General features: G+C 47.9%; 1 protein-coding gene across 1 annotated transcript; it reads left to right on the top strand.

Annotated features, from left to right (window-relative positions):
- Positions 1-14,489: 14,489 nt before the first annotated feature.
- On the top strand, positions 14,490-16,517 carry LOC147234897 (stress-associated endoplasmic reticulum protein 2). Its single transcript, XM_086145582.1, has 3 exons — positions 14,490-14,702; positions 15,717-15,789; positions 16,110-16,517. The coding sequence occupies exons 1-3, from the start codon at positions 14,502-14,504 to the stop codon at positions 16,148-16,150; spliced, it is 315 nt and encodes a 104-aa protein (XP_086001708.1). The 5' UTR covers positions 14,490-14,501; the 3' UTR covers positions 16,151-16,517.
- Positions 16,518-16,609: the final 92 nt, after the last annotated feature.

The raw sequence follows: 16,609 nt of genomic DNA, 5'->3' as shown, positions 1-16,609 counted from the left end.
GATTATTCCTAAACCAATCAAATGAGAGGACAAATAATCCCTCAATAGTCATTAAGAATGTTGTTAATAATTATAAAACATTTTTTGAGGATCTAAGTTATTTTTATAATGACACGCTTTGAACACAAGATGGTGTGGTTGAGCTACAATAGTGGGATGTGAAGCACAGGAAGTGTGTTTGTGTGTGTGTTTGTGGGGTAGGAATCCTGTATTTTGCACCTCAATTTAGCCAATATTTAAGTCCCCCAGCTTTTAATTCCCCCTGGCATTAAAACTGTATCTATATTCATGTTTATCTTAAAATCATGAAAAAGTGCTCAAAGTAGGTGGCCTGAAATGACGTTCAAACCAATGAGAAATCTAAAAAAAACAAGAAGTGATGTTAGATTTTTTTTTAAAAATAGTCCATGAGGAAGTTTATCAGGAGCAGAGCTGCAGGTTCAGACCTCCCTGAGCTCAGCAGAGACGGCTGGTCTCTTTCTCCATGAGAGGTGATGAGGTATGAAGAGGACAGCCGTCCCGAGCAGTCGGCCGGCTGACACACCACCTCTGGGTCGGAGGCAAATCCTCTCGTTGGTTTGCGTTCAGTTTTACTGTAAGAAAACAGTAGTGAGATCTGAATTATTACCTTCGGCAGCATCATGCTGGCCTTCTGTCTGCACACCTGTTACTCCACAATACCCCTCTATTTTCATAAGGTGTTGTGTATTAAGGAATTTTTGCTGCAAAATGTCTGACTAAGGTGTTATTTTTGTGCAGGCGACCTCTCCTGCTGAGCTACGTTCGATTTTCCAGATGGTTTTCAAACACGTCCCGGGGCGTCGATCGTTCCCGGGTCGGGCTGGAAAGTAAATCATTGAACCAAACGTCCCGGCGGCTCTCAGGTGCGAGTTTTATGGCACTGAGGTCAGAAAAGCTGGTGAAGGTCAAGAGGGAACGTGAGTCGGGGCCGCTCTTTGTCTACCAGGATGGAAAATGTTGCAAGTGTTATTACAGCAGAGCTGTGACCAAAACAAACTAGGGCTATTTGTGTTCACAGCAGATGTTGCCATTCGGGGGATGGCGAGCGCCGACGGACCCGGAGGCGCTCCTCGTTCGGCCTCCCCGTCCAAATCCTCTGTGGAGGTGGAGGTTGCAGCAGATCCCCAAACGGCTGCAGAGGGCTTGTCGGCCAGGCGCCCTCTTTGCTTCAACAAATCCTTTCACACCTTTTAAAACTCCTGGATGAATTTATTGTCGAAATCTTCTTGTCTGGGCAACTGGACTTGCGTTTCTTCACTTGAAAGTGAAGATTTCGACGAGAATTCACCATGACTTGGATGACCGAGAACCTCCGCAGACATCCTGGACAAATGAAACGAGAGAAGCGCTCTCCGGCAGAGGCACCACCGTGCCGTATCTTGGATTCAGGCCATTTAACGACAACATAACGGCGGCGTTATTCGCGGCGAAATCCCTCCAGGAACCATCAAAGCGTGAACATGGAGAGAATGAACGTCCGCTTCCCGCGAGGTGCAGGAGGTCGTCGACGTCTCGCGGTAGAAAGACGGCTCTCTTCTCTCCGTCCCGTGTTTCTTTTGCACATCGTTGACCCACTTGGCAACTTTTCGGAGCAAATGATATTTGTGTCACCTCCACACATATTTGCGCTCGGCTCCAGTGGAAAGAACATGGCCGCCGCCGTGGCACGTCGTTAATCCCGACTTAAATTGTGTAAACTGGAAAAATGTTAATGGTCCGGACGGGCGGCGGGGTGCGACGGTGCGGTCGGGTCAGGGCGCCAGGCGTGCCGTTGCAGCAGGTAACTGGGTCACTTTTAGCGCTTTATTCGCGGGATTTTGACCGAACTCCTTGTTCTCCAGCCTTCCTGTGCTTAGAAGTAACACGAGCTGCGACGCTGACGTCCCGTGTTGCGCCGAGAGCTCGCGTCGGAGCTTTGTCCCAAAGGGGGAATGTAATAAAGCGGCTGGAAAAAGAAAAGTCATTTTGAATCTTGGCCCGTCCCCGCCAGGGAGGACCTTTTTATGTTTCATAACGTTATTTCAAATATAGGTCACCCGGCGCTGGAGTCGCCAAGTTGTTCTCTTGAGAAGCTCCAGGGTTTTCATGAAGTGAACCTGGACCTCCACTCGGCATGCAGGTGAGGAGAACCTGCTTTCACAGCAGAACTCTAGAAGATGTCCTGATGTTGAAGGTCAGAAGAGCTTTGACCCTCCTCTCCTAAAGGTCACCAAGTCCCCCGTAGAGCCGGTTTGCTGGAACATGTCGCACCTTCCTTCCACCCAAGATGTCGAACTCGCTGTGCCCAATGGCGCTCCGCTCCTGCGTCACGGCGTCCGGACGGCGTTCATCTCCTGCAGCGGCTGAGCAGCCATCTGTCAGGGTATTCGAAGGTATGACTTGGTCTGCTCTTTACCAAAACACCCAATAACCTTATCGGTGTCCAAAACGACATTGGGACTTTTAGATCGAACGTTCAAAACCGATTTGATCAGCAATGTTTTCGGTTGAATTTTGCCCTCGGCCACAAGGAGGCGCTGTGCCTTTCTGGGTTCTGCGGACTGACCCCGCGTTGACCCTGGAAAACATGCAAAGCCGTCATTTTTCTGCTTTTCCATCTGATGAGGTGAACAATTGAATTTCAAAGATGGCCACGCTGAACGAGAATTCAGAAATGTTTAATCGGCGGCTCTCACGTCCTCCAGGAGCTCCCACCATCCCGCCATTCGCGACCTGACGCCACCCGTGCAGGTGGAGTGTCTCAACGCCAGAACCCCCGCCCGGCGGTTGTTGTCTCCGGCTAAAGGTCGCGGGCATGTTTCCACGCCCGTCTAAGACGGCTTCCGATGTCTCCTTTCCGTCTGTTTTTCCAAAACAAACACCAGCAGGTTGGATATTTTTCAAACACCGCGCAGGCGGCGTGTTTCCCCGAGCAACCCTCTGATCTTGACACCTGGGTGCAGGTCGTGCCAAGACGTGCACAGACAAGATGTATGAACATATAACATTCGCTTTTGCAGGAAGGCTTTCCGTCCCGACCCGGCGGGGTCAGCACAGATATGAGACAATGAAGGTTTCTAGAAGTTTCATAGAAACCAACATTGTTATCAATTATCCTGAACCTCCTGAACTGTGGGAGGAAACCGGAGAACCCCGAGGAACCCCATGCACAATGAAAGGCCCCCTGTCGGAACCCAACCAAGGCCCTTTTGCCACGAAGAGGCTCCAACCGTGGCGTCAACATGCCCACAATGAGGAATCCCCCTTAAAATACATTAAAACTGAAAATAATTCAGTCGATAAAAAGAAAAACGACAATTTGAAAAACCTGGTTTAGATGGAAAGCAGGATGTCAAGATGACGCAAATGTGCAGAGAGAAGTTTTTAGTTTTTTGTCTTTTTTTTAACCTGTCTGTCTTGTGATCGGATATTAACAGAAGTGTGTGTTGTGTGTGTGTGTGTGTGTGTGTGTGTGTGTGCGTGTGTCACAGGATCTCTATTAGATCGGAGTTATAAAACCCTCAGCTGTCTCAGGTCAGATGCCCAAATTGGACGGTGACAGAGGACACGAGAGTGTCCTCTGAGCTGGGAGGAGAAGGTCTGGGATGGGAGAGAAAGTGACTTCGATGTTTCCCGTGAGACGTCAGGCGTCTGCCCTCGTCACCACCTCTAATTCAATCATCTGGCCGGCAGCGGCCCGCCTGACCTCTGCGGTCTAGACTCTTGGAAAAGATGGGTAGAAAACTATCATATCGCACCTGCTCAGATGCAAGATCCAAGACTTTTCTTGTCATGACACAGAGTTCAATGAAATTGTCAGCTTTCAGGTTCAGTGGAATCAAAAACAGACACAAACAACTTTAAAAGGCAGGACACAACAAAATCATGCAACAATAGCAGCATCTCTGGGTTAGAGGTATAAGACAGAAAAAATACAAAATAAAAGATATATAAAATAGAAATACAATAGAACTTTATCAATCTCGAGGAAAATTCTTTCGCCGGACAGCTCCAACCTGACATCCATTCACTTGAAACATTGAAACATATTGATTTTCTTGCTGTCAGGTTTCCTTCTTGCATAGTTTGATGGTCAAATGTAAGAAAGACCTTCTGTGGTGTTCTTTGGAGCTCCTCGGTGGTCTCAGTCTACGGCTGGAGGTGTTCTGGTAGGACTTCAGTCCATCCTCCTCTCAAACATCTCCGCCAACGAGTCCAGTTTGACTCCCAGGACGGAGCCGGCCTTCCTGATGAGCTTTAGTCCGTTAGCGTCGGCCCCCTTCAGCCCCAGAACACCACAGCGTAGAAGATGACACCGGGTGATCACACATCTGCCGCATGGCTCTGCAGATGCTGAAAGACCTGAATCTCCTGAGAAAGAAAAGGAAGCTTTGACCTTTCTGTTTTTGGTCCAGTCTAGTTTATTGTCTATATGGACGCACAGGTACATGTACTCGTCCGCAGTGTCCACATCTGTCCCATTGATGGAGATGCTGTTTGGACAGGTCCTCCATTTCTGAACCTCTATCACCAAATCTTTTGTCTCTATGTTGATAGATAAATATATGTGTAGATAAAGTATCTAGACATATAGATAAATACGTAGAAAGAAAAAAGTAAATCCAAAGATTGTTTTAAGTTTTTAGTGAGTCTATTTACAACTAGAACTCAATTCTTTCAGCAGTTTTTCCCACCATGAGATGTACTTCAATGATCCCATGCTTGGGAAATTGTTTCGCAGCAGCAAGACATACAAGGACAAGACGAGCTAAAAATAAACGTAAAAATAAATATTATAATAAACTCTGAAGTGTAAAGTGCAATCTTAAAAAAAGTCTCCATATTTACCAATATTTACCTTCTGCTGTTTCACTCCATCTCCTCTCCTTCTCCACTCAGTGGTGAAACATGGGAGAGTTTATTCGGTCCAAGCCGGGAGCTCAAACAGCCACTTGTCTTTCGGCAACGATCAGGATGTTTTTCACGGTTCCCGTTCAACAAATATTTCTGCCGCCGGTACCGCTCTGGTGAAGGTTCATCTATCGGGTTTCCCTTTATGGTTTGTTGTTTGTTGGAGCTTATGATTGCGTTGCGTCACCAGAGAGACAATAACACCTTGAATATTTTGGTAAAGACTCAGATTATACTGAACGGTGGAGATGATGGGGTGCTGCCGCTCCAGTGAAAAGCCTGACATTTACTTCCAACTTCACATCCAGAGGACAACCTGTCAGGGCGTGCACACACACACACATCCCTGGGCGTGCACACATCAATAAATCATTCACCATCTCACACACACACTGTTATGCAAGATGCAAAACACACTGGTCGGACCAAACTCGGCCTCCAGCAGAACCTTAGTCAATGTTTAAAGCACCAGGGACAGACAGATGTTTCTTCCTCTGTGTGTGTGTGTGTGTGTGTGTGTGTGTGTGTGTGTGTGTGTGTGTGTGTGTGTTAATGAGCCGCATTTTCATCACGCCAATCTCCTCAAGTGTCGTGTTGCTCCTCGCAGGCCCACATAGGTAAACACGCAACCCTCAGCCATATGAGCTGCTGTGTGTGTGTGTGTGCGTGTGCATGTGTGTGTGTGTGTCAGAAACAATTTATAGCCACAGTGACTCTTTGTGTGTCCCCGTGAAACCCAAGAAGCTGAACATCTCATGCAAGGTGTTCCAGGCCCTGGTGGCTCCAAACATGGACCTCCAAACATCTCCGGAGAATCACTTGCCCTGAAAATACTGAAAACCTCCAGACCAGAAATATAAAAATTTGTTTATGAGTCACTGTTTTCGAGCTTCTACCTCACAGCCAGAATGTCCCTGGTCGGATTCCCACAGGAGGTCTTTCTGTGCGGAGTCTCCATGTTCTCCCAGTGGTGTTCCTCAGGGTTCTCCTGGTTCCTCCCTCAGTCCAAACACATGCAGGAGGTTCTCAGGAGACCCTACATTGTCCAGACATGCGGATGTTTGATGGTGAAATCCTAAACATGCTGAGGAGAAAACACGTGAGAATAAAACTGTCGTCTCTATTGTCACGTTTACAGAGGAGCTGCCAGGAACCCTGAGGACCTTCTGATGGACTTTTATGAAGGTCATGTCAGGGCCTCAGAGGAGGCCTCAGAGGAGGCCTCCCACCGGGCCGGTCAGTGTTATGAGTCTGCTTGTGTTTCTGCCTCGGGCTTCACTTTTTATATGCATTCTTCATCCATGGCTGCACCTTCACAGACATGGACCACGACATAGAGTAGATACTGACGCCAAAGGTCAGGTCTCCTGCAGGAACCGGCTCTCCGTTCCGTGAATGCGGAGACCAGCGGCGTGTTTATGAGGATGAGGAGAAAAAAAAAAATGTTTATTGTTTATTAATGAGCGGTTTGTGTCTGAAGGTCTCCTCAGACTGGACGCTTCCAGGAGCGTCAGACGTGAAGATCTGCCTGCTGGCTGGGACACCGACCTGCTCGGCATCTGATTGCAGGACGTGCAGTGATTCAATCACTCCTCCGCTGAATGGAGCTCAAAGGTCAGAGTCCGACATGGAGATTCCACAGGACACCTCAGGTCCTTCTGGACCCACGAGTGTTTGTTGACGCTGCAGATCCTCAGGACTGTCAGAAGGTCAGCAAGAAGGTTCCTTGTTGGATTCCCACAGGAGGTCTTTCTTTGTGTGTGGACACTCCATGTCTGCATGGGGTTCCTGAGGGTTCTCCGGTTTCCCCCACCATCAAAACACATATAGGAGGTTCACTGGAGACTCTGAATGCTCCAGCTGTGTGTGTGAGAGGGTGAATGGCAGCTGGAATAGGCTCTGCCCCCCAATGGCCAGATAATGAATGAATGAATGAATGAATGAATGATTAATCCAATGGACCAAACCATCTGATGCCACCATCTCTTCACCTTCACGCCAAACGAAACCAACGAAACCTTTGTTTGTTTTTTTTACCCCAGAAGCTCTGCAGCACATCATATTCCAGTTCCGTCAGAGGCTTCGGTCCGGCCTTTGCTGCCCCACTTTCTCCTCTGCCGTGGGCTGGCATCGCCTGCCAGCGGCACAGAGGCCCATTCAGATGGCTCTGTGTGTGTGTGTGTGAGTGTGTATCCTGATTGGCTGAGATGCTGGATTCTTTAAACAATTTTGAACTACTTTGTGGCAGCGTGACAACATTTTCCGCGTGTTTATCCAAAACACACTAATACACACACACACACACGCACGCACACACGATGAGATTGCACCTCGGGCTCAAATGAAAAGCTCAGGCCAAGAAGGTCTAAATATCTCCTCTTGGAAAGTGACACAGGCGGTGTGTTTTCCATCAGAGCTCCTCAAACCTGAGGACTGGCAGCTGAAAGCAGTGAGGCTGCTGCTCCTCAGGGTTCAGGGTTTGGACCTGAGCTTTTGGAGAGCTTGATGAAGAAAACCGATGAAGGTGGATTCAATCCATCGTGAACGGAACCACTGCAATGATTAGATCCTCCGCCTCCCAGCCAGAATGTCCCTGGTAGGATTCCCACAGCAGTGTGGAGCCTCCACGTGGGCTTCCTCAGGGTTCTTCAGGCTCTCCACAGTCCAAACACATGCAGGAGGTTCACTGGAGACCCTGAATGGTCCAGACCTATGAATGAGACGGTGACTGCTTGCATGTCTCCATGTGTGATGGATCCAGGCTGAACCCCACCTGTCCCCCAATCACAGCTGAGATAGGCTCCGCCCCCTGAGTGCAGGTAAGCAGCATGAATGAATGAACCCATCTTTCTCCATTCCTGTTACGTTTGGCATTTAATCCATTCATCTGCATTGACGTCTTTATCCATCCCAGCATTGAGAACCTCACCGTCGATGTGGAGCTGGAGGTTGCAGACCTGCCTGCACAGACATGCACACATGGGCCTGCGCATGTGAGAGCCACGAGCGCATCTTCACGCCCGACAGTAAGTGCAAACACGTGTGTGTCCTCTGACCCCCTGACCCTTGTTCTTGCGTTCTCTGGGGTTTTCATGCATGTAGTTATTGTTCCCTTTGTTCCCCCGCTGGATGTTCGGTGGTGGGTTTTTGTGTCTCGAAAGCAGCAGGACAATATGAATCCAGCTGGAGCTACAGAATCGCCGCAAGACCCGAACAAAGAAGCGCGCGGGGGCGCTAATCGTCGGGACAAAGAGGGCGAGATAACCAATCCAGTCTCTGTCTCCGGCCTCCGGGAGGATCTGCACGCTGACGGCCGAGCTGCCGATGGGTCCTTCCCCCGACGGGTCGGGGGCCATTAAGCCTTTCCTCCCGTTCCTTCTTGTCAGTCATCACACCTTGTTGTCATGGCAACCTGATTTCTTCTTTTGAAGATGTTTCATGTTCAGTTCATTTTTCAGAACTGAAGAAGTCTCTGCGATGAGATGGGAAAAGACTTCAAGTGAAGAAATTCAAGTGAATGCATGAACGGTAAATTTGATGCACTTTAGCTCACCTTAGCTCCATCCTCTCCCGGATGTTGAATAATCTTAGTGGGATCAGTGAAATACTGGCGAACTCTGAGTGAAAACATGATGAATGTCTGAGAAACTCAGGTGTTCACGCTTGGAATTCACCCTCCACACCTTGACCTCCAACACCATTAGAGGGAAAAGTAGATGAATAAACCCAACAATAATAATAATAACTTGAATGATCTGTTTACCACAGTGTTTCCGCCCCAAGTGACCCGGGGCTGGAGCTCTGGTCCATTAGCTTGTGTTAGCTTAGCCTGGTAGCAACAATGCTCACACAGCTAGCGTGTCCAGCAAGCTAGCAATCGCTAGGGAATGGATAATACTGGAGAGGTACTCGAGATGTTTAGGAAACAGCCTCCAAATGGAGCTATCGGGAAGAAATATTATGGGATGTCGGACTGAAGGTCTGGAAAAGGAGAGCGAGTGAATGGTGCAGTGTTCTGCTAATGAGCTTAGCTGACCTTCACATGGTGAGAGATGAGGGGAAATAACAACTTCGGGACTGGGTGGGGTTCATACAGGAATCCAGAAGGTTCTCCAGTGACGGATGGTTTTGAGGATGAAGTATGAACCTGTTTCTCGTCTAGTAAGGCGTTTGAAGCCCCCAAATGGCCAGTAATTCTTGGAAGGAGGAGCTTGAAGGTTGGACACAGAGTAGAGAGTCTGTTGCAATGAATAGTGACGCCGTGGAGACGCACCGGCAAAGTCCAAATTTGCTGTCAGATGCCCACCGTCCTGGTGCGTGGTCGGGGCCCATGAAGACCTCCCAGGAGGTTCTCACAAATTGTGAACTGTCACCAGTAGAAGGAACAAGAATCACATAAAGATGTCCGTGATCACAGCAGAGGACACATCTTGGCGGACGCGTGTCTCAGCTCCTCTCGGGTCAAATCAATCCAAATGTCCAACATCCGGAGTTTATTATTGACCTCGTCTGGCCAGCAGAGGCTGCTACTGTGCAGGAAACACAGCCACTCCAAGCGCTGCTTTCAAAGATCAGACCAAACGCTGACTTCGCTCCCAAACCTCCCCTTCTCAACAAAGAGGCAATCATTCATGTGAATACGTGAGGCTGGCCGGAGCTACTCATGGACTCCGTCCATCCCAGCTCACCCTTTTCCAGGTGGGACTGGTGCCTCCTTCCTGGCACACTCACCGATAAACCCTTATCTTATCTTATTTGTGCACGCCTCTGTATCATGACAATGATTGAATCAGGCCAGGGGTCAGACAGGGTCGGCGACAATAGCTAAACTAAACCGTGGATCAAAATACAAACGTTTCAGTGCACTTCGCCTGGCTGCGGCTGTTGTTACTGATTACTCCTGCTGGCCGCGGGCCAGCCGATAGTCTGCCGAGCGCTGCCGGAGGACAGGTTCACCCCGGGCCGTCAATAACAGGGTCACACATGGACACATCCCACCATTCATCCTTTCATCCACATATCTGGACCGCTCAGGGTCTGTACTGCACTTCCTGCATGTGTTTGGACTGGATCCTGAGGAACCCCACAAAGACATGGGAAGAACACGGAGGCTCCACACAGAAAGATCTCCTGCGTTAACCGCCGCACCGCCCAAAACCCCCAAATTGTCCATTGCGAGGATCAAACGCGGCGTCTCTCTAGGTTTGCAGTCTGAGAAAACATTTTGTGTTTTCGTGACGTGTACGTTTGTGTACGCTATACGGAAAACACACCATGTGTTTTGGGGCTGGACAGAAAGTTGTGTGTGTGTGTGTGTGTGTGTGTGTGTGTGTGTGTGTGTGTGTGAAATAAACACTGGGAAGGGCAGCCTACTAAAAATGAGCTTCTGTGGTTAGAAAATGTGTGTGTGAGGCTGTTTTTCCAGGTTTGTTGGGAAAACAGGGTTGGGTAGCCTCCTGGTAGCACCATTAGCATCATGGCTGACCCGGCCAGACTGACAGCCGTGAATATGAGCGTCCATGTTTTCCGACACGACAGAGCGGCTACACATGCGGGACGCAGGGCTTTGCCGTGTTTCTGTCTACGCAATCACAGGTGGCATTCTGTGCGGCCGGGCGGCGGGTCGGGCTGCCGCAAGAAAGGACGGCTTGTTTGGGAGGTAATGGCTTTGGAGCGGCCGGACAACCTGTATGTGCTCTCACAGAGATCCCTCAGTTCACACACACACACGCACATACACAAACACACACACACGCGCAGACATCAAACACCTCCCCGTCTCTGTTTACCTGAATCCGTCGCTCACGTTTCAGGGTTTATTTTCACGGCTCTAACTGCTGTTTACTCTCCTCCACATGTTTCAAGGCTGTAATTACGGATGCCCCTTTCAGGTAAACACGGCAGGATTTAGGTCAAGTGTTTGACTGAGGGTGAGGGTGAGGGTTCAGTGGCTGAGCTGTGAAGAATTGATGGTGCTAGTGATGATAGAGCGTTGTCTTTAGTCAGAGTTTGACATCCGGTGCCGTTGTTATTACATAAGCACGTCTCCTCAGGTATTTCCCTATAAAAGCCGGGCTGAGACACACACACACACACACACACTGGTGTCTGCAGGTCTGCATGCCATCCCGCTGAGGCCTCTCATAATGATCACCTGGAGGATTGGTAAACAGCTTCCCCGACCCCTGTTCTACATTTTCCTGCTCTGAGGCCTCGTCGCCTCTGCTCTCACAACCGGGATGTTCTAGTTTCTCCATGCATGCATTTGAGAACATCTGGACCTTCCTCCGGGGGAAAGGAAAAGAGTGTTTGCATTCATGCCAGAAATCTGTTCAGGTTTCCTATGAAGATCTCAAGTATATTCTGTGCATGTGTGTTTGTGTGTGTGTGTGTGTGTCTGTGTGTATGTGTGCACAATAAAAACAACTCCAAAAGACTTGTACCAAAGTCAAGTGCCCATATGTGGTGTGTATGTATGTATATATATATATATATATACATATATATATTCACTGCTCTAAAAAATAAAGGGACCAGTAAAATAACACATCCTAGATCTGAATGAATGAAATGTTCTTATTGAATACTTTTTTCTTTACATAGTTGACTGTGCTCACAACAAAATCACACAAAAATGATCAATGGAAATCAAATGTATTAACCCGTGGAGGTCTGGATTTCTTGTCACACTCAAAATTAAATTGGAAAAACACACTACAAGCTGATCCAACATTGATGTCATGCCCTTAAAACAAGTCAAAATGAATGTGTTGCTTCCTTGGTGGACAGTTTGATTTCACAGAGGTGTGATCGGCTTGGAGTTGCAATGTGTTGTTTAAGTGTTCCCTTTATTTTTTGAGAAGAATATATAAATATATACACTCCCCAGGACCTCCAAGGACCTCCCTGGCTGGCGAGCTGAAACGGTCCAGGAGAAGAAGTCCTCCGCTCGAGTTAAGGCCATCTCCCATCCGAGTCCTCACTGAGCAAGGAGGTCCTCGGCTCAAGTAAGGACCTCCTCGGCCCACAAGAGACGATTACTGTCACGTGTTCTGGATCGACTTTGTTCCTGCAGGACTTGAACGCATTCTCACTGCAGTTACATTCCCCTGCTCTGGGCTCCCTTCACACTCATCCCCACTGTCTCTCTCATACACACACACACACACGCACACACAGACACAGACAATGAAGCCCCTCAGGATGGGAAAGAGAGAAGCTTGAAAACCAGGTCATTCATTCATGGTAACTTTGAACAAGCGAGGACATTTGATCTGCAGCCAGAAGCGTCTGGTGACTTCTTCTGAGCTCTCTCTCTCTCTCCTCAACACACACACACACACACACACATACAGACTCAGAGGCATTGAGTGAATAATAGGTGTTTGTGGCTGGCTGGGTGCCTTGCTGTCATCTCCATGGTGTTTGTCTGGTGGATTTTCCTCCATGGCCTACAGCTGGAGGTGAGACGCTCCTCAGCCGAGGAACCACTAATCACACCCCGAGACACACACACACACATACACGCACACACTTATTTTCTGTTTTTGTTTTTACAATCTTTCTTGGGAAGAGAGATTCCACCTGGAATAGATGTATTTCGGTCAGTGACCGGCAGAGGAGCGGAAATGAGGTCAAAGGCCGCCTGACACCAGGCTGAGCTCACTGTCATCTGGAAATCAATCCGAATGCCGTGAGTGTGTGTTTTCTACCCGCTGCTCCTTTCCCGTTCACTTTCAACTTTCATCTTTATTTTGCATTACTTTCATTCATCAGTCATCGTTTATTCTTCTTCCTGCTCCAAGGGGCTGCGGCGATGGAGATGATTAATGGTAGAGCTAATGGAGGTGAGTAAATCCCAGAGTTACTCCAAGCAAGTAAGAGGCCAACGCTGTCCAACTCTTCTGCGGTTCTTCACACTCCAAAAGGCCTGGAGCGCTGAAGGTCAGCGTGTGGGACGGCAGAGGGTTCCAGCTGGAACCTCCATCCAGAGAAAGTCCCAGAAGGTCCCGGGCAGGAGATCAGACTCCTCCACGCTGGAGGCCATTCATCTGCCGTCCTTGGTGAGTATCGACGGCTTCCCGAACACGAGAAGACATTTTTTTTTTTTAAACCTACAGTTGGGTTTTGAGTCCAAACTATATTCACGCCCAGATAGTAAATAAAGGATAGAATGATATTATTGAGGATTAAGGAATGGGAGGATTACAGTTGTGGAGGTTAAGGGTCTATCTGCGCCTGAAGGACAGAAATGTGAAATCAAAGAGGAAATAAATGTCACGGTCCCCTTGAATCTGGACGTTTATGTTACCATAGCAACCACAGACGCACACTATGTGGCCTACCAGGGGTGATGACGCAGACCCACCGCTGAGCGGATTTTCTGAAATTGTCAGAAGGACAGGAGACCTCAAACTGCAGGGACGTGACAAGGTCATCTTAACTACAAAACCTCGGCCAAAATGCAGCCAAACTGCAAACCTGGCAAATCCGATTTGATCCAAATCCCAACCCCAGGTTTCTGAGGACACTGTCCCTGCAGAGGACCAGCCTCTTTGAGACAATCTGCTGAAACCCAACGTTCTCCCATCAGCGAGTATCTGGCAGAAACACTGCCTTTTACCAGTAACACTAACAGCTACTTGCTAATAGCCAAAATGATGCATTAGTAGCTTAGATGTTCCAAGAATAAATAATGGAGGACGCCTGCATTATAGTAAGGGATTGCAGTGGAGTCAAGCAACCGTCTGTGTATCTCCATCTTCATCTCTGCAGGCTGAGGGCTGAAGCACGGAGGTGAAGACTCGCAGTGCTCATTCCAATCTGTAACTGTCACAGAAACATAGATGGGTAAACATGTGGCCTGCAGGAGAACCTGAAGAGATGGGGGATTATCAGACTTTACCTGTGGAGAAATAAAAGCTGGAAGTTCATCCAGGGTTTGAGAAGGTCTGCACCGATGCAGCCTCACTCTGATACTGAGGTTTAGCTCAATAGAGTTTCTTTAAGTTCTTTGAAGTCCATCAATGCATGGAATAATCCCCTCAGAAATAACACATAAAGGTTAAATTTGTGATGTTCTGCTTTGTTTTTCTCCCGGGAGAAAAAAAGAGGTATTATTTATTTTTATTATAGAGAGAAGGGGGACTTTAAAAATAGATATTTCAAAATCATTTTTAATATAAATAGAAGCAAAACAACAGTTCAGCTCTGACCCCCCCCCCTCCCCGCCGTGTCTGTTTTCTAATCACCGATCGAATCGATTGATTTTCAGTCCCGACTTCTCCCGGATAGAGTCGATCAGCCATCGATGGACGGAGCGTCAATTGACGTTAAAATCCACAAAGCAACATCCTGTCTGTCCCTTCATAATAAGAGCATGACCAAATGGAAGGTCTCCGGAAAAGAAACAGCAGCTCGAAACAAACAGCCAGTTTGGATAAAATGACGGTATATCAACTTTATTCCGCGTGAGAGATAAATTCCCGAGGCTCTTCCCCGATACTCGCCGTCCTGTCGCCACGACTCCGTGCTTTTATTTGCAGTCCGACCGTTTCCGGTCACGGTCTGCGCCAGCTTGCCGCAGGTGCATGCTTCGTGCGGACAGCCGGAGACGGGAAGAAGAGGAAGAGAAAAAAAAAAGCACAGAATCCGGGAAAAAAAAGCCACCGGAGGAGCCCGGGAGGGGGAAGGAGGCTGGCCGGAACATGGTAGCCAAACAGAGGATCCGCATGGCCAACGAGAAACACAGCAAGAACATCACGCAGAGAGGAAACGTGGCCAAGACGCTGGTGAGCCGCTCTCTGCCGCCCGACAGGTGGAGGAGGAGGAGGATGGAGATGGAGATGGAGATGAGGATGGAGATGAGGATGGAGATGGAGATGGAGGTGGAGAGAGGAGGTGGAGGAGGTGATGGATTCATGCATGCCGGTCTTTAAACCTATCTCCGGGCCTCCGCAGGTCCCCCAGGCTCGGTGTGTGCGATCAATCATTATGAATTTCAGATATTAAGCTGCTCCTCTGAACTAAATCAGATTTTTTTTTAGAAATATCTGTCAGAGCTTTAGATGTTATTTCTGTTCATAACAACCGATGTTGAGATTTTGTTTTTTTTAAGGTGGTTGAATATTTCATATCCACCCCAGAGCAGAGATCTGTTGTTTTTGTCTGATAGTTTAGAAGACATTTGTTGGAAGAACCGAGCTGGAAAACAAACAGGGAAGGTGAAGAAAGACAATACCAAGACTGACTACTGATGTTAATAATGATAATAACAATAATACTAGTCATAATAATACAGTAATAATAATAGTATATCGTCATTATAATCAACATCATCATTATTACTCTTTTTGACTATCATTATGATCGACAACAATAATAATAATGATAATAAATCTGTTAAAATAGCAAGACAATATCAATCAATAATCTATAACCTGAAAAACTAAAATATAAATATAAATATATTTATATAATTATACTAATGATAAAAGATAATATAACAACATAAAGATACTAACAACATCACCTTAAAAATTAGCTGTAACGTCTTTTGTTTTGAGGACATTATTTTTTTCTTGTCAATTAAAAGGAGGTTTATGATGATAGAAATAAAAAACCCAGAAGTCAGATATCATTATCCTTCATATGGTGTGTTTGTTGCTATTCTACGGTAATAAACCTGTAATTGGCCTGAAACACCACCTCAGCAGAGATAACCCATCTCCTCCTTCACCTCCACCTTCTCCTCCACAAACTCCGCAACATGTACAACATTTTGCGTGTGTGTGTCTTTCCCATAGCGACCGCAAGAGGAGAAATATCCAGTGGGCCCCTGGCTGCTCGCCCTCTTTGTGTTTGTTGTGTGTGGATCAGGTACGTAGCCACACACACACACACACACACACACACTACCTCAAACCACCTCAGTGTGAGTTTATCTCCAGATCATCTACCATGTGTTGTCCCTATGATGCTCTCCATCCTCCTCCCTCCCAAAGAGGGACCTCCGCATGTACATTTTCCATCTTCAGACTGTGCCGTTCAGTGTGTTGTCGTATTCGCGCCTGTTCCAACCCGTTCCCCTGGTTGGTCATCTCGGTTTGTACTGATGTGTAGGAATATTTAGTCAGAAGGTCTAATTGGCTCTTCAGAGACGTTTCTTGCTCTGTTTGTTTAAACCTCCATCTTCTCAGCCATCTTTCAGATCATCCAGAGCATCCGAATGGGGATGTGATCCCCCCTCCTCCGCCCATGTTCTCCCCGAGTCCAGCTAGCACACACCTGCCCCGCCTCCAGGCGACCAGGAGCTTCGATCCAGCAGGGCTTGGAAAGAAAAGTTCCCTCCACCCGGTGCCTCCACCCGCCCAGCTTTTCTACGGACATTGAGAACCATGCCTCCTGGAGAACGTGTCTCGTTACCCACTCGGCTAATACCTCTATGAGTGTATGGGTGAGTGTGTGTGTGTGTGTGTGTGTGTGTGTGTGTGTGTGCGTGGTCGTTAGCGGCCGCTGACCATGTGCCATACCCGCCCGTCTTGCTGTCCGTCCGTTTGGCGCGAAACGAAGCAGATTTCAAATAAACGTGGAGCGTTTAGCAAGTGCCTACTTTCTCACGCTCGTCGTGTTTCTGTTTGCTGCTTCGAGAACAAACTCCCGCAGGGAAGAGTAGCATTTGGACACTCGGCTGATCGTG

Source organism: Fistularia commersonii, chromosome 4 (assembly GCF_037954325.1).
Source record: "Fistularia commersonii isolate RoL2024-O1a breed Wild chromosome 4, RoL_Fcom_v1.0, whole genome shotgun sequence".
NCBI classification, from domain to species: domain Eukaryota; kingdom Metazoa; phylum Chordata; class Actinopteri; order Syngnathiformes; family Fistulariidae; genus Fistularia; species Fistularia commersonii.
The sequence above is the reverse complement of the archived record's forward strand: the minus strand, read 5'-3'. Positions and strand labels throughout refer to the sequence as shown.